Source organism: Mesoplodon mirus, assembly GCF_964341445.2.
Source record: "Mesoplodon mirus genome assembly, chromosome: 11".
Lineage (NCBI taxonomy): Eukaryota > Metazoa > Chordata > Mammalia > Artiodactyla > Ziphiidae > Mesoplodon > Mesoplodon mirus.
In genome coordinates this window covers 21,300,955-21,326,464 of record NC_138987.1, presented here as the reverse complement: position 1 = coordinate 21,326,464, position 25,510 = coordinate 21,300,955, and the positions used below count along the sequence as shown (strand labels likewise).

At 39.6% G+C, this 25,510-nt stretch overlaps 1 protein-coding gene and 1 pseudogene across 2 annotated transcripts in view; both read right to left on the bottom strand.

Moving 5' to 3' along the window:
* CFAP54 (cilia and flagella associated protein 54) overlaps positions 1–25,510 on the bottom strand; it is a gene marked incomplete at its 5' end in the record, with an annotated part of 318,667 nt that overhangs the window by 157,970 nt on the left and 135,187 nt on the right. Inside the window, 9 exons of the mRNA XM_082636308.1 lie at positions 2,032–2,114; positions 3,659–3,794; positions 3,907–4,130; positions 8,226–8,453; positions 10,056–10,237; positions 11,803–11,945; positions 13,705–13,935; positions 23,680–23,780; positions 24,133–24,247. Of these exons, the coding sequence (XP_082492434.1) occupies positions 2,032–2,114; positions 3,659–3,794; positions 3,907–4,130; positions 8,226–8,453; positions 10,056–10,237; positions 11,803–11,945; positions 13,705–13,935; positions 23,680–23,780; positions 24,133–24,247 (1,443 nt within the window). The remainder of the gene's footprint in view (positions 1–2,031; positions 2,115–3,658; positions 3,795–3,906; positions 4,131–8,225; positions 8,454–10,055; positions 10,238–11,802; positions 11,946–13,704; positions 13,936–23,679; positions 23,781–24,132; positions 24,248–25,510) is intronic.
* LOC309812488 (translationally-controlled tumor protein-like) lies at positions 5,004–7,767 on the bottom strand (annotated as a pseudogene). Its single transcript has 3 exons — positions 7,683–7,767; positions 7,563–7,576; positions 5,004–5,687 (listed from the first exon to the last, which is right to left on the bottom strand). The product of its transcript is annotated as a translationally-controlled tumor protein-like (transcript).

The following is a 25,510-nucleotide window of genomic DNA, read 5'->3' as shown; positions in this document are numbered from 1 at the left end:
AAGATGCTATAAATAAAAGCTCCAGAGTAGTATCCACTCATGAGAACTTTGGGGGGAAAAATGTGGGTATATAATTTTTCATATTTCTTTTGTATAGCACAGCTGGAAAAGCATTAGGTAAATTATGTAGAGCAATTAGAATATGATTTTTCTGATATTCTATAAATTCACTAGTCTAAATATACCTTCCATTATGTAAGTTGCAACATATTTAAAATAGAGGCTGCTTTGTCAATGGCATATTTCCCCCCCTACTCAAAATTAACACAATTTAAATTTCCCTGGTGAAGTTTTCCAGAACTTCCTCTGTAGTATTTGTTTAAACTATTTTTAACAGATACTTGAGTCCTAAAGTTGTAAAATATCTGAAAACAGGACATTTTTAGACATAAGGTAATTCTTTTAAAAGTCCACCATCCTCTTGTCTCCATTTGTCCACTCCCACCACCATCCCCAGTGAACTAACCTAATGCTCAAAATACAACCATCCTTGAACCCCAGTCTGATGTAGATGTTGTTTCTTTATTGTCCCTTGTAGCTACTTCTACAATGAGATATAAAGACAGTCTAAGAAACTGAAAATGCCTTCCCCCAGCCTAATAAGGCCCTACTTGACCTGGTCCTTCCCACCTCTCCAGCTTCATTTAAAAATCTTTATCGAAGGGCTTCCCTAGTGGCGCGGTGGTTGAGAGTCCGCCTGCCGATGCAGGGGACACGGGTTCGTGCCCCAGTCCGGGAGGATCCCACATGCCGTGGAGCGGCTGGGCCCATGAGCCATGGCCGCTGAGCCTGCGCGTCCGGAGCCTGTGCTCCGCAACGGGAGAGGCCACAACAGTGAGCAGCCCGCGTACCGCAAAGAAAAAAAAATCTTTATTGAATACTATTATGTGCCAGGCACTGCTCCAAGCTCACAGATGATATAGCAGAGAACAAAATAAGCAAAAATTCCTATCGTTGTGGAACTTATTCTAGTGGAAATAGAGAGACAATATAGAGTACATTATAAAATATACTAAGGAGTTATAAACGCTATAGAGAAAGAGCAAACAACACATAATTTTAAATAAGGTAATGAGGAAAGTCCTCAAAGAGAATGTGATATTCAGCAAAGACTGGAAAAGGTGCAGGAAAAATCAATGTAGACATTTGGTGGGGGGCGGGCACAATTCCAAGCAGGGGAAGAGCAAATGCGAAGACCCTGGGGTAGGGTCTTCTTAAAGAACAGAAGAACACAGCAGTTGAAAGCTGCAGGGGAGTTAAAAGAGACAAGTTGCTGGTGATCACAGGGGTATGAGTTATGCGGGGCATTAAGGCTGTGATGAAGATGTTAACTTTAACACTGAATCAGATGGGAAACCACTGCAGGGTTTAAAGCAGAGGAATGTCATGGTCTGACAGGTTTTTAAAAGGCTGTTCTATCTGCCATTAAGAATAGACTACAGGCTGGAGACAGGAGTTCAGGGAGGCTGGAAGCAAGGAAAAGAGTTAGGAAGTCATTGCATTAATCCAAGCAAACACAGCAGTAGCTTGGATGAGAGCAGCAGTGGCGGAGGCAGTGAGACGTGGTCAGATTCTGAATCTATTTTGAAGGGAGAGGATTTGGTAACCAACCTGAAGTGGGGTGTAAAAGCAAGAGAGGAGTCAGGGATGCTCTCCAAGTTGTCTGGCCTGAGCAGCTAGGAGGATGAGGTTTGCATCAACTGAAGTGGGCAAGACGTGGCAGAACAGGTTTGCTTGACATGTACCAAATTCAAGAAGCGCCTTAAACATCTAAGAGATGATGCTGATAAGGCAATGTGATGGGTTTTTGATGAGTCAGTTTAGTTAGGCTAAACTATGAGGATGACGGGAAGGGAATCATCCATTGTGTAGTGTATACACACTTCATCCTAGTTATTCAATCAAACACTAATCTAGGTGCTGCTGTGAGGGTATTTTTCAGATACTAATTAAAGTCCCTAATACACTGACTTTAAACTAGGGAGATTATCGAAGGTGGGCCTGACCTAATCAGGTGAGTCCTTGACATACTGGAAGTCTTCAGACTCCAAACTCCAAACAGCATCCAGGTCTACAGCTGCTCTCTCCTCACTGGATCCTCCCTCACTGACTGCCTATGGAGAACAGCTTCTGGCCACACCTGTAGTGTTCCTTCCTTTTCATGATCCCAACTGCCTACCCAATGGATTTTGAACTTGCTTAGTGAGCCCCCAGGATCATATAAGCCAACTCCTTTTAACGAATCTTGATAAATAGATAGATTAGATAGATAAATAGATATATAGATAGATCAACAGACAGACAGTTAATTCTAACTAGTTTTGCTTCTCTGACTGAACCCTGACTGATACAGGCAGTCAGATATGTCAACACAGAATTCAGGAGAAAGGTCTAGCCTGGAGATACAATTTTGAGCCACAGATTGAACTAACTCTCCAAGGGAGAGTGTGCGGATAGAGAAGACAGGAGGACCAAGAACAGAGTGCTGGGCTACACGAACAGAGACATTGCGGACGAGAGGAGAGGGAGGAAGAGGCGACGAAGACGACTCAGAAGGAGCAGCCTCTTCTTTGTCCCCTCCCCCTCCTCGGCTACACGGCAGCATGCGGCCTTCTTCCTGCACCATCTCAGGGCCTTTGCCCCTGTTCTTCCCTTGGGCTGGAATGCTCTTTCCCAGCCTATGGCCAGCCCCTTCCCACTCAATGTCTCCATCTCCAAGGGCCTTCCTGATCCCCTTGGCTCAACCTTTTACCCCCCACCCCAGCCTATCTCTATCCCACTGACCTCTTTTATTTTCCTCAGAGAATTTATGATGGTCATAAACCTTTTTATCTGTTTACATGCTTATTAACTGGCCCTACTTCCACCCCCTCTGACACTAAACTCCATAAAGCAAGAACTCAAACTGTATTCTCTCTACACAGACTATCACCAAGGCGATAAGGAACCTTTGTGAAAAGGAGAAAATGGAGTCCTCGCTGGGTGGCTGCAACCCACCACGTGGACTGGTGTGTGGGGTAGGGACTGAATCCAGGACCCCCGACATATGCCAGGAGCCCTCAGGCAGGACACACACTGGACATCTGAACGCAATGGCTCTAATCTTAGGGAGTCAATATATATTTGGTAAGTTAATAAATGAGAGAATTTACATATCTCTTCCCTCCCCCTACCTAACTTAAAGCTGCACCATGACGTTCGTGGGCCTTAGGCACTTTTGCCTTCATGGGCCCACTGCTCCATCAAAAACTATTAAAAATTATATTGTATGACTCCTTTGGTATAAACATAAATAGATGAATTGTAAAAACTGAAACATTTTCTTTAACCTAAAAGTTACTTTTTTCTTCTTATTTTGAAAGAAATTAAAACATTTAGTGGCTCCTAAAAAGGTACTGTGGCTCTAGACACTGTTCCCACTATGCCTAATGGGCAAATCAGCCCTAACCTGAATATAAGCTCCTGTGTACCAGGACTTTATTTTTGTTTTCCCTGCATCTGGAAAATACTGGCACTGAGCAACTCTCAACAATGTTTGCTGATTTGAATGATAAATGCCTAAGTGAAAATAGGAACATTTATCTGATTCCTAAATCTTGCTATTTCCATGTGTACTCATAAGAAATCACCACTGCATGAATAATAGAGCCAAACTTACCTTCTGTTCATATTCAGCCTCATATCTTACACAAGGCTGTTGGGTAATATCTGGGCCCTTGCACTTGGATATTCGTAGAAGAAGCTGGCGCTGTGCGTACACCAGGAGTGGCGTCACTTGCTCTGTATATCTCTCACTAAACAATGGTAAAAATAGATTTAAAACGAACGTTAGTAAAGAAACATTCTTCTCATTCTTCTCATTCTTCTCATTCTGTCCCTGTTAGCTGCCCTTACAGCGGTACTTACTGCGAAACTGTATTGAACTGAATGGCAAGTGATACAAGTGTTTCCCATTTTTCTACTTGATATACAAGTTCCAAAGATTTTAATACAAAGTCGTGGATCCATTTCAAATCAACCACATTGACATCATCCAGAGGATGCTCAAAGGTAAGGCTAGAACCACCGTTATCATTTTTAATATTCCCATAGCAACTTGGAACACTGAACTCTCCTTCTTCTTCAACAGTCTGCAAGTAGCACATGGAAAAAAAATTGTGTAATTTCAGATTTTACTACATGTTTTTTCTGAACACTGAATGTATAGCTAAAAATATAACATGGAAAAGAACTGGACAGAAAATGAATTTAATATTTTTATTATGCAAATCAAAGCTTGATGACACCATCCAACAGCACTTCTGCAATGATGGAAACGTGCTTCATCTGTGCGGTTCCATACAGAAGCCGCTAAGCACATGTAGATGCTGAGCTGTTGAAGTATGACTAGTGCAATTAATTTTATTTAATTTTAATCATTTAAGCCTAAATGTAAATTAGCACGTAAGCCTAGTCATTACTATACTTGCTGGTACATAGTCACTAATTAAGTAAGGATAGTAAACCAGTAAATAAGGTAAAATTTTGAGGAAAAACAGGTTATAGTATACACAAATAATTAAATTTCCCTAATACATCGGTTACATTCAGTTTGTAGAATAATATGTCCAATTCCCCAATGCAAAAGGTCAAACTTATGGAGAAAAAAATCTTCCAGATGACCCTCTTTTTGCCTAAGTTAGAGGTACTCTGTAACTATTGTGTTCATTTCCTGTAAGTCCCTGACGCATTTGTGTACACCCCTAGAAATTTCTGAGGCAAAGCAAAGCCCGTTAGATCCGCCTACTGGCCAGACTATAGCCCAATAAACAGTACAAGTCTAGCCCCTCCCTCCCATAAGATTCATAGTCCTTGAATTTGGAAGAGATCTTGAAAGTCATCTGGCTGTGAAATGCCATATGCGTACCTGAAGTCAGGCTATGAAGATGTGGATAATAGGTGTGACATACATGACCTATGTGACTTTGCCTCCTTAGCACAGTGCCTGGCACTTGGGACATGCTCAGTAAAGGATAGATGTCATTTTACTGATGTTATGAACTCCGTCCTTGTCATCTAATAATCAAAAGTCAAAGAGCTCAAGATGACATCAGTCCCATTTGTCTAAGTCCTCATGCCATGTGGATGAAAAGCGGCAGCCAGTTATGATGACAGGTGATCGATCCAAAGTTATTGCCAAATTTGTTAACATTTCTCCATTTCTAAACCGTCCATAAAGAAAATCATAAATGGGGTCATACCATCCTCACAGGAGTCCAGCAGAGCAACCACACTATCTAGATTCATATTTTCACCAATAAAAAACTGGTAGTTTTTTAAATTAGTAAGGAAGTGCTTGATTTATTCTGTAGCCTCTGTCATAAAAGGTTTTACTCTTTCTGGTTTCTGTTCTTCAAGTCTGCCTCTGATTGATTTCATGGAAACTTTGATTTACTTCTTATAGCCCTCTTTTGTGAAACTGATTTTCTGCAAGCAATGGTTCATGACAATATCAACACCAGTGATTACTGTGCTTTCAGTACCTTGATCTAGGGTACTGAAAGCACTGTACAGCAGAATACATTTCCATCAATGTTATCCTCTGTCTTACTGACCATCTTCCCTTCCACCTCCAGGCACACGCTGCTCTCGATCTCCAGGAATGTATAAATGTCGGGGAATATCTCATGATGGCTGATAGCTGATAGCTATCCATAGATGAACACTTAAATGATTGATTTATATCTTTCTTCCTGTTTACTAAACATTTAAAGTTATAAAGTTTCTGCTAAGCACTGGCTTATTTACATCCCACAAATTCCGATGTTATCATCAGTTGAAATACTTTTTAAATTTCCCTTGTGTTTTCTTCTTTGACCCATGGATTATTTAGAACTGTGTTATTTAATTTCCAGATATTTGGAGACTTTTCTTCCTACATTAATCTGTTTATAATGTAGCAGTTAGAAAACATACCCTTTCAGATTTCAGTCTTTTAAATTTTATTATGACTTATTTTTTGACTCTGCATATGATACATCTTGGTGAACACACCATGTGCCTTGTGCTCTGTTTCCAACCAATCTTAATTTGTACTGCACGTCACTTCTGACACTAGCTACCCCAGAGTCAGGGTCAGACTCCACAGTTTAAGGGCTCAGTGCTCACTGGAGATGCCAGCCACAAGTCTCAGGGTCACTCACACTTCTGACTGACCAGCTATAAATTCGAGTTCAATCATTTCCTAGAATGACTCAGAATTCACTGATACAGTTTTCTTATAAAGGATACAACTCAGGAACAGCCAAAAGGAAGAGGTGCATAGAGCTAGGTCTGGAAGGGTCCAAGATGAGGAGATTCTGTGCCCTCTCTCTATGGAGTCAGGGCCTGATACCCATCCGACATCAATGTGTCCACCAAACAGGAAGCTCTTCAAGCTTTGGGTGTCCAGAGTGTATTCTGAGTCTCTGTTATTTGGTGCATACACATTTATGATTAGTATGTCTTCCTGATTGAGTTTCTTCTCATTAGGAAACGTCCCTCTTTATCTCTCAAAATACTTCTTGACTATATTATCTAATATTAATATAGCCTCACCAGCTTTTTTTGTTTACTATTTTCATATTTTAGGCTTACTATTTTCTTTCACTGTTTTATTTTCAATCTATCTGTTTCTTTATACCCAGAAGTGCTTTTTTAAAAAAATAAATTTATTTATGTATTTATTTTTGGCTGCATTGGGTCTTTGTTGCTGTGCACAGGCTTTCTCTAGTTGTGGCGAGTGGGGGCTACTCTTCACTGCAGTGTGCGGGCTTCTCATCGCAATGGCTTCTCTTGTTGCAGAGCACAGGCCCTAGGTGAGCGGACTTCAGTAGCTGTGGCATGCGGGCTCAATTGTGGCTCATGGGCTCTAGAGCGCAGGCTCAGTAGTAGTGGTGCACAGGCTCAGTTGCTCGGCGGCATGTGGGATCTTCCCAGACCAGGGCTCGAACCCACGTCCTCTGCATTGGCAGGCAGATTCTTAACCACCGCGCCACCAGGCAAGTCCCAGAAGTGCTTCTATTATGGGCAAGTATACGTCTTTCTCTTTTATCCCGTTAGACAATCTCTGCCTTTTAATTAGGGTATTTAATCCACTTATATTAATATAGTTATAGATAAAATTGGGTTCCATTATTTGTTATTTGTTTTCTATTTGTCCCATGTGTCTGTGTTCCTCTTTTCCTGCCTTCTTTAATTGACTATTACTTAGTTTTCCACTTTACTTTTAGCTTCCATTTGGCATTTTAGCTGTATCTCTCTCTTGGTGGTTATTCTGGGGATTCTTTTTTTTTTTTTTTTTTTTTTTTTTTTTTTTTTTTTTTGCTGTACGCGGGCCTCTCACTGCTGTGGCCTCTCCCGTCGCGGAGCACAGGCTCCGGACACACAGGCTCCGCGGCCATGGCTCGCGGGCCCAGCCGCTCCGCGGCATGTGGGATCTTCCGGGATCGGGGCACGAACCCGTGTCCCCTGCATCAGCAGGCGGACTCTCAACCACTGCGCCACCAGGGAAGCCCTCTGGGGATTCTTAAATGCACACTTACCTTATCACGTTCCACTTGAGAGTTAATATTGCATCACTTTATATCACGTTGAAACACTTAGGACAGTTCCATTTTATTTGCCCTCCCAGTCTTTTGTGCTACTGTTGCCATATATTTTACATCTGAAAATGTTATAAACCCCATGACTCAAAGCGTTCACGTGTTCACTAATTTTCAATGTGTTTGGGTTGTATGATGTTTGCATTTTTTCCAATTTTATTTTCATGCTTTAAACCACAGTGTGCTAGATTTGAGATGGCTGTAAATTCTACCACATCTAGTGTAACAAAACATGGACAGCTAAAGCAGGGAAATAAATATCAACCAACAAGCTATATGATCTGTCTTAGGGTCTGTTTCTTCCTCCATCAAAAAGATTGCTATGAGGATTAAATATATTTAGATTAGTTTATGTAGAAGCTGGAGCTCAGTAAATGTTACTTTCTGTTCCATTTAAGAAACTGAATTTTCAGGCAGATACTTGTAATTAACATCAATGTACTGTTATATACTGTGAACCAAATAACAATGAGAAACAAATGAAATACAGACAAACCAAATAACAACTCAAGCAAAATATTAATTTCTACTTATCCCAAGCTGCCTGGTACAAAGAATTTGTTAATTAACCTACAATAAAAAGAATTACCCAAATACTCTTACCTTAACAGAACTGATATTTTGTAGTTCTATTAACATGTCAATAAGTAATTCTGCTCCCAAATAGAATGGTAAAACAGAGGTACAGAGGAAACTGTCCTGGCTAATAGGAAATGTTTTATACAGATCCACTGCTTGTTTATGAAGTATTTGTAGCTCCTGAGTAAAGTTCCAAAGAGCCCGACAGCAGTTCTGAAGCAGAGTCCAATAGCCACCACGATGAGCAAGAACCTAAGACAAACACAACATTCAAAAGACGCCAAAGTTCCCAAAGTTATGGATCTCTGAACAACTTCCTCTTTCTGCAAATATTCTACGTCAGTAATAAGAGTAACTAACACCATTTGTTATATGCTACTTACGTGTGCTAGACACTGTGGTAGGACATTTACATGCATTATCTCAGTTCATTCTAATGACAACTCCTATGAAGTAGGTATGCACCAGTATTCTCTTCAATTTACAGATGAGGAAATGGAGGCATGGGGCTAAACTGCCCAAGGTTATGAGTCTACTAAGTGATGAGCTAGGATTTGCACACCAGCGGTCTGACTCCAGCACGTCCATTGTTCTAGGTGCTGGGAACATCACAGCAAGCAAGGGAAACTGGGCCTGCTCTCGTGCTGCTTCAATTTATTAGGAGAGACCGAAACCAAATAAGCAGACAAATAAAATACAATTTCAGGGAATGATAAGTGTTGTAAAGGTAAATAAAGCAGAAATGACTCAGAACCTGATGAGGGTGAGAGGACAGGTCCTTTTATACAGGGTGGTCAGGAGAGAAGTTCTCTATGAGGTGACATATGAGCAGAGCCCTGAATGTTGACTTGAACAAGTCATGTGAAGGTGGGGGTGGGAGTGTTGGGAGAAGGAGAACATTTGGGGCTGAGGGAACAGCAGGTGCAAAGGATGGAGGGTGAACCTGAGGGCTGAGGAGGGAGCAAGCTTAGTGCTTTCAGAACCACAGAGGGGAGAGTGGACTGCACAAGAGCAAAAGGAGTGAGTCCTGAGAAGTGAGCAGAACCCAGACCTTCTAGGGCCCTGAAGCTGGTACAAAGGAGCACAGGATGCAATGCTCATGGTCAAGGGAGATGATGTGGGTTTACTTTACAGTTTTATAAGGTCACTCTCTCTACTTCACGAAGAAAGTGGGAACCTAAGTATTCCTTTCTCATCTAGAAAGAATACATTTCTTCTCATCTCTTGAGAAGTTTGAAGTACATCCCCTTCTTGCTATGAGGAAAAGGAAACAAATTTCTTTGTAGCTAATGATTCCAATTCTGAGTTTAATCATCTATCATATAATATTTAACAAGAAAAAGACAAAAGCATTTGACAGAAGACACAAGTAGCCTGGGGAAGCAGGAGGTCAGGGGGGAAGGGACAGGGCTTCCCCGTGGCCTAGAAAGACCTTCCCCTGGGCTAGAGGGGAGAAAGGAGTCTATGGTGCCCAGGAAGGATCAAGAGCCCAAAGAAGAACCCCTGGTGTCACTGGAGAAGCCCATGTCCCAAGTGTGGCTAGAAAGCAGCAGAGGGGTGTCTGAATAGTCATGGAGATTTTGTAGACAAGGACAAAGGCCACCTCAGCTCTGGGTGGATGTATGACTAATGACTAAAGGGGCTTTCTCTCCTCCCTCACAACTTGACCAAATGTGAGACCTCAGTCCCATGGCAGGCAAGCCTTACAGATGACCGACATAAAATCCAGCAAATTTAATCTCACAGATGAAATTAAAATTATGGATAATAAGTAAATAAATGTATCATACATGCCTAAATTCATGGGCTGAGATTTATGTCCACTACATTAACAAATAAGAAGGACCACCTTACCATTGCTCTCCTGCAATATAAAAAGATTTTCATAAAATGATCCAAGAGATCCACATTTGCTGAGTGATCCTTTTCTTTACCACTGAGTCCTGATTGAGAGTCTGATTCATAACCTGTTTGTGTCTTGGAAACATTTTCATCACTCATCTTGGAATTAAGAAATGCCGAAAATTCTTCTGCATCTACAGTACAAATATAAAGTATAATATTATTGAAAAGAGAGTTAAGTTCCAGGAAACACAACAGGTGACTAGCATCAAATGAATAATTCAGATAACAAGCGCTACATAAATTTGGAGAAAGGACAGAATTATCATGGATATGATGAACCCGGGAAAGTTTCCAGAGAAGGAGGCTTTTAGATTAGTTCTTAAAGGGTGATTATGATTTAGCTACGTGGGAAGAGTATAGAGAACATTCCAGGCAAGGCTGATGGCCAAGGGAACGATGCAGAGGCAGGCATGTCATGCTTTGGGGGAGAAGAATGACAGGATCCCACTGTTCCTTAATTTCCCCCCCAAACAGGCCATTCCCTGGACACATACACCAGAAGCTGAGGAGCATCCCCTGGTGTTAGGCAGTGCAGCAACCCTGATCACTCATTCTCCCGTTGCTGTGCTAAAAAACACAGAGGATTTCTCCTGCCACAAACATTCTCTTACTAGAACTCTGCATTAAATGATAAGTCTCAATAGCAGAATATTTTATTGCCAATTTCATGGGAGGTCTTAGGGAGCTACTTTAAAAAAAACTCAAGAAGTTATATATATTGTAACGTACATACAAAACTCGGACTCTTTCTATGTCCAGGAAATTTACTTTCAAATACTTTAATAGTCCTGGTATGACATGCAGGTACCAGTTAAACTTAAACTATACCCTAGAAGCAATTAAAAAGCATGTTAAGTACCTCAAATATGAATCAAACCCCCTGGGGCAGTTAACCAGCATTATGAAATATCCTGTTCAGCAATAAGCCATATAGGAATTAAAAAGCCATTTTTGAAAATCTTTATGAGGGTTTGTACTAGCATAAAGATATTAGAAATAAATTTTTATTTGTGAAATGAGTGGTATTCAAGATAGGTGATTGTTTGAAATAGTGTCATCAGTGCGACACCCAGAGAGCCCTGTTCACCTACATCTCTCCACGTCCTGAAGGCCCCAGTCACCTGACCAGAAGACAATATTGGTTGGTCCTGCCATTAGGGTATTACTGCCTTCATCTTGGAGAAAGCTTTCATGGAAGGTGATAATTACAGATCCTAAGGCAAGAGTGGACTGTCCTGAGTACAAAATCGGAACTATGAAACAGCTGCATGATGTTTTCATGCCTGCTTGCATCAGTATGTTTGGTGGAATTTGTTCTGAAGCTTACTTCCAGTAAAACATAAAACCTGACAGCAAGTCTTCACTTACCTTGACCACTGGAGGCTACCAATATTTTTAAAAGAATATTATATTTGCTGAATGGCCAAATTGATTTAGGGGAGAATCCTATATAAATATTTCCAAATATATATGATGATGCCACAAAAATGTAGAAATTTTTTAAAAAATAGAACAAATAAGAATCTCCTACAAAATATCACAACTCAACTAAATTCCTAAGTCATTGGAAAATGATGTGTGTAGCTCTGTGTCTATGGGGGGGTGTACGTGTCAGGGTATGTGTGTATGTATGTGTTGCATTTGTGAATAAAAAAATCTAAAGACAACTTGATAGCATAGAACATATTTATTTTACCTGATGGTAAGTGAGCCTTTCTTTTTTTAGCCGTAAGAAGGAAATCAAGCATCACTTTATAGTTTTCTAGAGTCAATTTTCCTGTTGGTAATACTGTTCCTGAATTATACAGTGAGAACACATCAGGATCAAATGATCGGAAACTGCAAAGGGGAAAAAAACTCATTAAAAAAACAATATAAGCAAAATTGAATTAATTCTGTCAAATACCAAATAAATAAATACATGTTTTAATAAACTGGAACTTATCACCAAGTTACCCTGATACAAATTCGGTCACTGTCTAATCTTTGTGCTGCCAAGTAATCATGCACGAATGGCCATGTGTGACTGGCAGGTCGGAGAAGAAGAGCTCTCAGTGTCCAGGGGACAGTGAGGAAGCCCATCTGATCTGAACTGTTTTCCCTTTCATAGCCTCAAGAATGGGTCACTTTGCCAAAAGCCTTCCCTGTTAGTCAAGCAATCTAACTGCTTCTTAAATGCTAACCTGGTCTAACCCACATAGACCAGAATTTTATTTTAAACAAAATTCTAGAGAAACAGAAACTGGATCAAGTTCATTGTGGGTTTCAACCTGCATATTGTATCACTGGATTACTGAAATAAATACCCTCTTAATTCATATCCCTGTCACCATTCTTTCCTTCCTCCAATCCATTTGATATGTTGCTGTCAGAGAAATTGCCTATCATAGCCCTGCTTAAAAAAAAAAAAACTTAATAATCTTCCACTGTATATAAATTAAAGTTAAGATTTAATAGACTGTTAAGACCCTCCATGATCTGGTACCGACCTACTTTTCTAATCACTTCTCACCACTCCCTTTCACAGGCCCTAGGCTCCGGTCAGACCCCTGGGGGTTCCCATCCTGTGTTTCCTACCTGGGCTCTTGATTCGTTCTTCCACCTATCTGAAACGCCTATTTCCCTGCCTGCACATTTCTAAATCGTGCCTGTCCATCAGGACCCAGGCCAAGTGGCTTCTCCCCGTGAAACCTTTCCTGTTGGTCTCATCAGGAGAAAGCCTCCTTCCAAGGAACAAAGACTTTATGTGCACTTCACTTTTTACCATTATTTACAATTATTCATGAACATTTGTGAGCCACACTACCAGACTCCAACTTGTATATCCTGTTCATCTTTGAAGGCCCATTGTACCTATCTCAGTACCTGGTATCTAATAGGTGCTCAACAAGGTGTTTTGTTTTTTGGGTTTTTTTTTGGTCACGCTGTGCACTTGCAGGATCTTAGTTCCCCAACCAGGGATTGAAACCCAGGCCCACGGCAGTGAAAGCTCAGAGTCCTAACCACTGGACCGCCAGGGAATTCCCTCAATGAGTTATTTTTCTGTTGTTCTTGTTTTTTTAAAGAAAGACTCTGGTTACATAGAGTTACTCTGGTTACATGGTATTCCATATTATGTATTTATGTTCTTTTTTCATCTCCTATAAACAACACTTTAGCCAAAGACAATCAACAAGAGCTGGAAAATGTCTTTGGAATTAATGACAGAAAGTTTACATTGTATGAGAAAATACAACCTGTGTTTATAGAGGCTTAAAATATACCTCTAAATGAAACAGAGATTTGCCTAATGACTACTAATATAATTTCTGTACAATTAATATTAAACTTCTCTTGGAAAATTCACTTTCCCCTTTCACTGAAAGCTATATTGACTAATATATTCAAAATATATGCAAATTAGTACTTCATAAGCACTTCAGCACTCATTTGGGAAAGATTCTGAGATAAGAAGTTTAAAAATATACCAAAGGTCAGTACAGACTGAAGCACTTTGTAAACCTCTTTAAGTTATCATCAGCATTGGAGCCCTGGTCATAGAAATACAACCCATGTTCTTGAGACTAAAGAAGTATTATTCATTGATAATATACTCTACCTGACCATTACCAATGATGAACCAAATTTTATCTTTGTATGTTCCCCTAGCTCTGTTAAAAGCAGGTTGAAGTGTGCGCTTGCCAGATACAGGTTCATCTGAGCTTTCCAGGGCATCTCCTCAAGAAATATTTGATGAAACCTCTTCTTTTTAACATAATTTAATATTAAAGGATTCAAGTTATCTACCAGGAATCGATGTGCTACTTCTCGAACATCAGCTCTCTGATTTCTGCAGAGGGAGAAGGAAGTTTTGAAATTATACAAACTTCCAAACATTTAACAAAGAAGAATGAGTCCAATTTGTACAAAATACATCAACAAGTCACCTGACTACCCTTATGCAAATGTTTCTGGTTTATCTGTCATTTCCTTAGCGCTAAAAATGTGAACTAGGACAGTGAAGCAGGCACAAGGATAAACACTAGGGATGAAGACACTATGAATTGCCTTCAATTCTCTCTGATGTCTGTGTGCTAGGCTCAAACCAAACAGAGATTTTCTTTTCCGTCACCAAAAGGCCACTGAGATTAGACAACTAAATTTTAACATTATAATGTTCACATTCATCAACTAACTTCAATATTAAACAAGAAAATCATTTCTCTGTTCTGTTCCTTAAGGAAAAAAAACAATGGAGCCAAATTTTTTCTAACATTAGCTAGACTACAGAGGAAATAAAACAGTCAACTATACAACTATACGTGAAATAACTTCATATATCCAAATGCAGTGTGCTCTGGAAAAAACTAATATCTCAAAATTTAGCTAATAGTTTAGATTTTAAGTATAACATATATTCAATTTGTTTCAAATTACTCCTATCAAAATCTCAAAGTAGCCCACCTAATTTTTGTTTTTGCGGTACGTGGGCCTCTCACTGTTGTGGCCTCTCCCGTTGCGGAGCAAAGGCTCTGGACACGCAGGCTCAGCGGCCATGGCTCGCGGGCCCAGCCGCTCCGCGGCATGCGGGATCTTCCCAGACCGGGGCACGAACCTGTGTCCCCTGCATCGGCAGGCGGACTCTCAACCACTGCGCCACCAGGGAAGCCCAGCCCACCTAATTTTACAGTTACATAGTTGTTTATATGGCATGACTACTTCTTCAAAATAGTTTATCTTTTTCTTTTAACCCTTGACAATGTTGTTGCCTCATTGGTCTGTGCCATTCTACCTGATTTATATTGGAGAAGGGGAAAAATGATCTCAACTGGTAAGTTAAAGTATCTTGCTCACTTTAATAGATAACATGTCTGCACCTGAATTAATACAACACACACACACACACACACACGGAAGAAAAGGAAAGAGGGATGGATGGAAGGAAGGGAGATAGACGTTGTATAGACGTTGTTGCATGAGAAAAACAGATATTCTGAAGAATAAAGGAAGGAAGGAAACTACTATTATTTATTTATTTATTTATTTATTTTTTGTGGTACACGGGCCTCTCACTGTTGTGGCCTCTCCCGTTGCGGAGCACAGGCTCCGAACGCGCAGGCTCAGCGGCCATGGCTCACGGGCCCAGCCGCTCCGCGGCATGTGGGATCTTCCTGGACCGGGGCGCGAACCCATGTCCCCTGCATCAGCAGGCGGACTCTCAACCACTGCACCACCAGGGAAGCCCCAGAAACTACTTTTTGATATGTAGTGTTGACATTATCATTCAGTGCTAAATATTTTGTATTTTGCTGATGACTTCCTTTTAATCCAAAGTTTTTTGAGCTTTTTGCTGTTGTTTGGTTGTCTTAAGTAATGCTTTTTGGTTTCCAAACAAATGGAAATGTTTTAAATAACTCTACCTTAAAAATTAAAAATACAATTTCCAAAATAAAAATCAATCTTATTCCTGTGTGAAGAGGTCAAGTCACCTCAAAAGGCCAAGGAGAGTGACAGAAGTACCTGCATCTTCCCCGCCACAGAGGGTGAGATCATACAGGGAGATACTTCTCACTTTGGTGTTAGGATCATTTTGAGCTGGAGGTAAATGAGAATGAACAGATGCACAAAGATGCCTTCTTGGAGGTTCCCTTATCTGATAGAAAATAGAAACTTCTGAAAAATGAAGAATGCCATAAATCTCCTCTCCTGGGAAGTTTTATGGCCATGAAGAGGGAAAATCAGCGTCAAGATGGACCTGCCGGGCCTCCCTGGTGGCGCAGTGGTTGAGAGTCCGCCTGCCGATGCAGGGGATACGGGTTCGTGCCCCGGTCTGGGAGGATCCCATATGCCGCGGAGCGGCTGGGCCCGTGAGCCATGGCCGCTGGGCCTGCGCATCCGGAGCCTGTGCTCCGCAACGGGAGAGGCCACAACAGTGAGAGGCCCGCATACCGCAAAAAGAAAAAAAAAAAAAAAAAAAAAAAAAGATGGACCTGCCCAAACAAGTCTTACTCCAATAGTTTCTCTCATATTTCTACCAGAGTTTGCTGCCCTTGAAAGCCTAAACCCCTTTTCCTTGTTTTGTCACTTTACCATAAATTTGTTGTTCTTTTGTTAAGATTCCATACAAGCCCAAGTCCCAACCACCCCTTTGAGTTACTCATCACTGAGTTCTCCCATGCATATGCAAACAATAATAAACTCCTGTTTGTTTTTCTCTTGTTAATCTGTCTTTTGTCAGTCTAACATTATAGAGTCCCAGCCAGGGAATTTAGGAGGTTAGAAGGAAAAATAATTTTTTCCTTGCCTAAAATCTCAATGAAGCTGTTAAAAAAAAAAAAAAAAAAGAAGAAGCTGGGAAGTAATAAGAATAAAAGCAAAAATTAAGGGCAAGGAAAATAAACACAATAAAGAAGACTTACAAAGACAAAATTTGGCTCTTTGAAAAAATGGGGAAAAAATAGACAAACCTCTGGCAAGATAAATCTCAAAAATATGAGAGAAGACAAAAATTAATGAAGTTAGGAATGAAATACAGGATGTAACTGTAGATATAGCAGAGATTCAAAAGGTAACATGAGAATATAATAACGTTTTATGAATATATTTGAAAATTTAGATAAAATGGATAATTTCCTAGAAAATAGAATTCATCAAAAGGAACTCAAAAAAAATCACAGATTCAGAGTGGCTATTAATCTTAAAGAAGTTGAATCAGTAGGTAAAAAATGAATGCATGTGTGCAGACATAATATGTTATAATAAAAATACATATTTGGTCTTTGTCCTTTGTTCCAGGTATAGAGCTCCTAAAACTTGGAGTTTCCTGAGTGATAGGAGTTTCTTGTTATTCATGATGAGCCCCTTTGGAACACACCTGAGTCTAGTAAGGTGCTAGACTCAGGTGCTAGTAAAGTGACCCAGGGTTGGGCCCCTAGAGAGCCTCAGGAGAGGGGCTGGCCACCAGAAAAATCAAACACATGATTTCTAAGTGGAACTCTCAGCCCCAACCCCCAGTCTCTGGGGACAGTGACTGCAGATTGGGTGTTTTAAAAACCTATGAACAATAAGGTTCAGAGAGCTTCCAGGCTGGTGAACACATCCACTTGCTGGGAGAGCGATGCATCACAACTTCACAGGGACAGAGGTTCCTGTGCTCAGGACCCTTCCAGACATTGTCCTCTGAGCCCCTTCATCTGGCTGTTCACATGCATCCCTTATAAACCAGTAAACGTAAGTAAAATGTTTTCCTGAGTTCTGTGAGCCATTCTAGCAAACTACTGAACCTGAATGGGGTGAGGAGGAATTATGGGGACCCCCTAGTTTGTAGTAGGCTGGGCAGAAATGTGGGTAGCCTGGCCATCCCATTTGTGGCCAGCATCTAAAGCGGGGCCAGTCTTGTGGGGCAGGGTCCTTCAACTTGTGGGATCTCATGCTGACTCCAGGTAGATATTATCAGAATTGAATTGAATTTTTATGCTATAGCTCTGTAAGATGTTACCATTAGGAGAAACTAGGCAAAGGGTTTTGTATCCTTGGATGTAGAATATCTTTTTTGACAGTTTCCAGTCTTTTTTATCAATGGTTGTTCAGCAGTTAGTTGTAATTTTGGTGTGCTCCTGAGAGGAGGTGAGCCCAAGGTCCTTCCACTCTGCTATCTTGTCCCAACTCCCTGAGAAGTGGTTGGTTTTGGAAGACACATACTGTTGGAGTCAAAAGTGTGAGAAAAAGACACTGTGCATGGATTAACATTTATGTATTAATGTAATTCACTGCATAATCAGATTAAAGGAGAAAAAAATCTTAGTGAAGAAGCAATATTCAACAAGACTGAACACAATTCAGAAGAAAACTTTCAGAAAACAAGAAATAGAAGACATATTCCTAAATTTGATAGAGTATCTTCCCAAATCCCACATAAATATACCCACATAAATATGCCCAACTGATTTTTTGCAAAGCTGCAAAAGCAAATCAGTAGAAGGAGGACAGTCTTTCCAACAAATGGTACTTGAGCAGTTGGATATCTATAAGTAAAAACATAAATCTCAATCCCTTATACAAAAAGTTAATTCAGAATGGATCACAAGTAAATATAAAACATAAAACTATAAAACTTGGGGAAAAAATATATGGCCTAGGGCTAGGCAGTGTTCTTAGATTTGACACCAAAAGCACAATCCATTAAAGGAAAAATTGATAAGTCAAACATCATCAAAATTAAAAACTTTTGCTCTGTGAAAGACTGTGAAGAGGATGAAAAGGCAAGCTACACACTGAAAAAAAAAATTTGCAAACTACATATCCAACAAGGGCCTTGACCAATATCTAGGATATATAAAGATCTCTCAAAATTCAACAGAAAAACTAAAAACAAACAGTCCAATTAGAAAATGAGCAAAAGACATGAACAGACACTTCACTAAGAAGATATATAGATGGCAAGTAAGCACATGAAATGCGGTTCAATATCATGAGCCTTTACAGAAATGCAAATTAAAGCCATGAGACATCACTAACACCTATTTTAATGACTAAAATAAAAAATAGTAATACCACTACATGCTAGCCAGTATGAGGAGAAACTGGATCACTCAAACACTGCTGTGGGGATGTGAAAAGTACACCCACTCTGGAAAAAAGTATGGGATTTCACACAAAGTTAAACATACACTTACCATACAATCTAGCTATTGCGCTCTTGGCCATTTATTCCAGAGAAATGGAGATTTATGTTCACACAAAACCTGTACATGAATGTTCACAGCAGCATTATTCCTAACAGTCAAAACAATCCAAACAATCCAAATGGCCTTTAGTGTGTGAGTGGTTAAACAAATTGTGGTATATCCGTGCCACAGAATACTACTGAACGATAATAAAGTGAACTAGTGATGCACACAACTTGAATGGGTCTCAAAGGAACTGTGCTGAGTGGAAAGAAAAAGCCAATCTCAGAAAGTTACATACTGTGTGATTCCATTTTTATAACATTTTTGAAATTACAAAATTATAGAAATGGAAAACAGATTAGTGGTTGTCAGGGGTTGGGAGGGGGAGAGGAAGGGAGGTGGCTGTGGTTATGAAAAGGTAGCAGGGGGGCTTGGCAGGTAGATCCTTATGATAGAGCTGTTCTGCTTCTTGACTATGGTGATAGTCACACAAGTCTATAAATGTGATAAAATTGGGTAAGACTAAATACACACACTCATATGACTGCACAAAGAATTGCTATAATCTGAATAAGGTCAGTAGATTGTATCCATGTCAATTTCCTGTCTGTGCTATTTTTAGTTACGTAATTAATACTAGGAGAAACTGGGTGAAAGGTATACAGGTTTTTTCTGTATTATTTTTTGTAACTGCATGTGGATGTACAATTATCTGAAAATAAAAAGGTTTTAAAAATGCATGTTACAACAAGGATGTCCATAATCACAAACTCCATTCAAGATTAAACTTGACATCCCAACCTGTAGTCTAGACAAAGAAGTAAGAGGCTTGAGTGTTAGAAAGGATTAAGCGAAACTTTCATTTGTTCACAGTATGACCGTCCACACAGAAAATCTGTAACTATGGAAAAATTACCAAGTTGTATAGAAGATCGAGTTGTTTATAAATCAATCATATTCCTATATAAAAGAACAGAAGTATTCAAAAACATAATTTTAGAATACCATTTACACAAATACCAAAAAGCATTCCTTTTACGTAGCTAACAAAAGATAGATAACAGCTTTATGGAGAATATCATAAAAATTTATTGATAGATATTAAATAGGATCTAAGTATGTGGTCTGTCTACTAATAGAAAGATTCAATGTTGTTTAAAAAAAATAACTTTTCAAACCAATCCATATATTCAATTCTATCTCCATCAAAATCACAAGTTGTTATTTCTTTTTATTACTCGCAGCTATTCCAAACTATTTTGTGGAAGAATATCTAAGACGTGCATGAAGGAAAAGAACATACTGGAGAGACTTGTTCTATCAAGACAATAAAACTTAATTTAAAACCAAACAAAGTATGATGGTGTGATGTTGACTCAGGGATAGACAGACTAATGGGATAAGAAGAAGATTCCAAAACTACATATAAGACAACTTGCTAAATGACAAAAAGTGACAGTGATGACACAATAGATTACTCAATAAAGGGAGCTAGTCAGTTGGGTATAATGAAACTATAATGAAACTAAAAAAGAGGGGGAGAGGGATTCTTCCTCTCACCATTCATAAAAATTGATTAGAGTTGGATGAAATTCCTAATTGTAAAATCAAACATTTAAATTGATGAAGAAAATACCTTACTACCTCAGTTAGAGAAGAATTTCAAAAATAATAAAGAGAAATGTTGATACATTTGACCCAATTAACAGTTATAGCTTTTGATTTTAAAAAAGATGACTTTCAGGGACTTCCCTGGCGGCACAGTGGTTAAGAATCTGCCTGCGAATGCAGGGGACATAGGTTCAAACCCTGGTCTAGGAAGATCCCTCATGCCGTGGAGCAGATAAGCCCATGTGCCACAACTACTGAGCGCAGAGTCCGCAAGCCACACTACTGAAGCCCGCATGCCTAGAGCCCGTGCTCTGCAACAAGGGAAGCCACCGCAATGAGAAGCCGCACACCGCAATGAAGAGTAATCCCGCTCGCCACAACTAGGGAAAGCCTGCACGCAGCAACGAAGACCCAATGCAGCCAAAAATAAATAAATAAATAAATAGATGAATGAATGAATAAAAAAAGATGACTTTTAAAATGTAAATTGATGAGCCTCAAACTGGGAAAAGCATTAGTATCCAAACTTCTAAAAATAAATGAGAAAACAAAAGTTGCCAATGTGCAAAGGATCTAAACAAGCAGTCTTGAGAACAGAAAAACCCTAGGGTTTAAAAAAAAAACATGAAAAGCTGACTAACCTCATTAGTAATCAAAGAAATAAAAATTAAAATAACGAGAGAAAATTTCACAGCTCATAGGTCCACAAAAATTTGAAAATTTGATAATAATATTAAGTATCAGGGAAGATGCTGACTAAGGGAAACTTGACACACCACTGATGAAAATTTTAAAGCAATTTAGCAGTATCTAGAAATGTTAAAATGTTCATATCCTGGGAACTACACTCCTGTGTGTTTACCCCAGAAACTCTCACATGTGCATATGGAGATATATATAAGGATATCCTTTATAGCACTGTTTACATAATGGAAAGTTGGACTAGACTTGTGTATAATCAACATGAAAAAAATCTCACAAACATAATAGTGAGGAATAAGAGCAAACTGGCAAAAAAAATTGTAAAAAAATAATACCGTATGTTATTTAGGGGCATATACATATATAATTGAAGTATAAAGTCACTTATAAGCATGATAAATGCCAAATTTTGGATTGTATTACTTCTGGGATAGAGGGGGACAGAAATGCATCCCAAACGCTTTATATGGTATGCTGCATATTGGGTATATGTTCATTTGTTATATTATTCTCCATACTCATCTAAAATATGTCATAATTAAATAAAGAAAAAGAAGGGGGCCTCCCTGGTGGCGCAGTGGTTGAGAGTCCGCCTGCCGATGCAGGGGATACGGGTTCGTGCCCCGGTCTGGGAGGATCCCATATGCCGCGGAGCGGCTGGGCCCGTGAGCCATGGCCGCTGAGCCTGCGTGTCCGGAGCCTGTGCTCCGCAACGGGAGAGGCCACAACAGTGAGAGGCCCGCGTACAGCAAAAAAAAAAAAAAAGAAAAAGAAAAAGAAGGGATAATCAAACAGAGCGTAGGCAAATGCAAACAAAAAGAAAATAAGAGTGGTTTAATTAATATTTATATATTGAAAATTAAGATCAAAATCACTAAACAGGTAAAGGAAAGCATTACATAATGAAGGTAAGATATATAAAGAATGTATGAGAATCATAAATGTGTACTCATGACAATAAAAGCTAAACATACCATGATAAGTTTTATGGTTTAAGTTTTATAAACAAGAACATTATCTGCCAATAATTAAAAGCAATTTACCAGTTTAATCTCCTGGCCACTCTTATCTAAATTATTGCTATCACCACCTCCACTCCAGGCCAGTTACTCTATAGTATATCATCCTGTTCTTTTTTTTTTTTTTTTTTTTTTTTCAGTACGCGGGCCTCTCACTGTTGTGGCCTCTCCCGTTGCGGAGCACAGGCTCCGGACACACAGGCTCAGAGGCCATGGCTCACGGGCCTAGCCACTCCACGGCATGTGGGATCTTCCCGGACTGGGGCACGAACCCGTGTCCCCTGCATCAGCAGGCAGACTCTCAACAACTGCACCACCAGGGAAGCCCCCTGTTCATTTATTTTATAAAATTTATCAAAAATTTAAATTGTCTTGTTCCTTTTGCACAACAAAGGAAACCATAAACAAGACAAAAAGACAACCCTCAGAATGGGAGAAAGTATTTGCAAACGAATCAATGGACAAAATATACAAACAGCTCATGCAGCTCAATATCAAAAAAACAAGCAACCCAATCAAAAAATGGGCAGAAGACCTAAATAGACATTTCTCCAAAGAAGACATACAGATGGCCAAGAGGTACATGAAAAGATGCTCAACATCACTAATTATTAGAGAAATGCAAATCAAAACTACAGTGAGGTATCGTCTCACAATGGTTAGAATGGGCATCATCAGAAAATCTACAACCAATAAATGCTGGAGAAGGTGTGGAGAAAAGGGAACTCTCTTGCACTGTTGGTGGGAATGTAAACTGATACAGACACTATGGAGAACAATATGGAGGTTCCTTAAAAAACTAAAAATAGAATTACCATATGACACAGCAATCCCACTACTGGGCATATACCCAGAGAAAACCATAATTCAAAAATACACATGCACCCCAATGTTCACTACATCACTATTTACAATAGCCAGATCATGGAAGCAACCTAAATGTCCATTGACAGATGAATGGATAAAGAATATATGGTACATATATACAATGGAATATTACTCAGCCATAAAAAGGAATGAAATTGGGTCATTTGTAGAGACTTGGATGGACCTAGAGACTGTCTTACAGAGTGAAATAAGTCAGAAAGAGAAAAACAAATACTGTATATTAACGCACATATATGGAATCTAGAAAAATGGTACAGATGAACCGGTTTGCAAGGCAGAAATAGAGACACAGATTTAGAGAACAAAGGTATGGATGCCAAGGAGGGAAGGGGGGTGGTGGGATGAATTGGGAGACTGGGATTGACATATATACACTAATATGTATAAAACAGATAACTCATGAGAACCTGCTGTATAGCACAGGGAATTCTACTTCACTTCGCTGTACAGTAGAAACTAACACAACATTGTAAAACAACTATACCCCAATAAAAAATAAATAAATAATAAATAAAATAAAATAAATTAAAAAATAAATTGTTTAGTTGTGTCTTTGTTTATTTTGTGTTCCTTTTATTAGTATGTAAGCTCCCTGATGGCAGTGATCTTATCTGTCTAGTCTACCAATGTATCCCTGGTGCCTAAAATAATGCACAACACATAGTAACCCTCACGTAAACATTTACTTAATTAATCAATCAATACCTTTCTTGCTCCTCCATTTCAGAAATAAAAGGATTTGTATTCAAAAATTCTCTTAGAGTTTCCTTTTTTTTAGATCTCTGTCTGGGCTTCACTTCTGTAGTCTTAACATGGGAGATAACAAAAATGTTACAAATCCAGTTTAAAATCTTAACACAATACTATAATTTATTTGTACTCTAATGCTTATCTTTTGACATTAAAAGAGTGGTTTATTTATGCCTTTCAATTAAAATTATTATCAAAAGTAAAAGAAGTAGCCCTGTAGACAAAAAAAATGGTTATAAAAATATCCTTGTGATAAGATTGAAAATATATTGCATAATTATAAAATTATGCTTGTTGGTATTCTCTTCTGTTTCACATTATACTAAATTATAGTACAGCCAACCATCTCTAGATACATGAATCTCTTAAGTTCATTAACTTAAAATTCAAAATTTATATGAAACTTACTCTTCCAATCTCCACTACTGCAGCGCTGAACTTCTTCATAGGTTTGATGATCTTTTTACACAAAGTATTGTCCTTATATTTCATTTTTTTTATTCCAAGTAGGGACTCATTCCTCCTAATACAAAATGATAAAGTCAGTTAAAAGGATCTGCAAGAATTTATAAAACTACCCCAAAGTAATAAACCTTTAATGAGTATTGTCACTGAAATTATGCTAGAAGAACTCCCAAAATTGGTTGTGTCCCACGCATAAATGAGACTATGATACTCCTGGTTGTCAACGAATAGCTAGCCTCTCAAAAGAGCAAAATGTAAATCACACCATAAAAATGTGATGAGAGTTGAAGTAGGATCTAGGAAGAATAGAACTGAACTGAAAATAAAACGTGAACACTCCCCTTTAAAACTGAGAAAATAACTACATAAGAGTGACCCTAGACAAACTACCTTGCTTCCAACGGACTTCAGTCCTTTTAGTTCCATCATGTGCAAGCTCCCAGCCACTATCAACTTCTGGATATCAACAAGAGATAAGCATTTTAGATGACTACATTCATCCCTTGGTAACTGCAGGGGCTTGGTTCCAGGACCCCCTCAGATACCAAAAGCCAAGGATGCTCAAGTCTTTTATATAAAATGGCATAGTACTTTCACATAACCTACACACATCCTCCTATATACTTTAAATCATCTCTAGATTATTTAAAATACAATGTAGACATCAGAGGTCAGATCCCAGGGAGAGGACTGGGGTTGGCTGCGTAAACACAGCCTGAAGGGGGCTAGTGCACCACAGTTAGCAGGGAGGGAGTCCAGGAAAAAGTCTGGAACTGCCTAAGAGGCAACAGACCATTGTTTCGGAGTGTGTGAGGAGAAGAGATTCAAAGCACGGCATAAACGAGCTTCAGAGATGGGTGCAAGCCGCGGCTGTCAGCGTGGACCCCAGAGATGGGCATGAAATGCTAAGGCTGCTGCTGCAGCCACCAAGAATCCTTTGTGCAAGCACAGGTCACTATCCAAAACTCCCCTCCCGGGAGCCTGTGCAGCTTGCCACTGCCAGTGTCCCATGATCCAGGGACAACTTCCCAGGGAGAACACACGGCACGCCTCAGGCTGTTGCAACATCATGCTGGCCTCTGCCGCCACAGGCTCATCCCACATTCCATACCCCTCCATCCCCGTGGCCTGGGTGAGCCAGAGCCCCCTAATCTGCTGCTCCTTTAACACCCTCCTGTCTGGGCGAAGAACTCATGCCAGAGGACGATCTACATGCAGAGGCGGGGCCAAATCCAAAGCTGAACCCCAGGAGCTGTGCGAAAAAAGAAGAGAAAGGGAAATTTCTCCATGCAGCCTCAGGAGCAGCAGATTAAATCTCCAC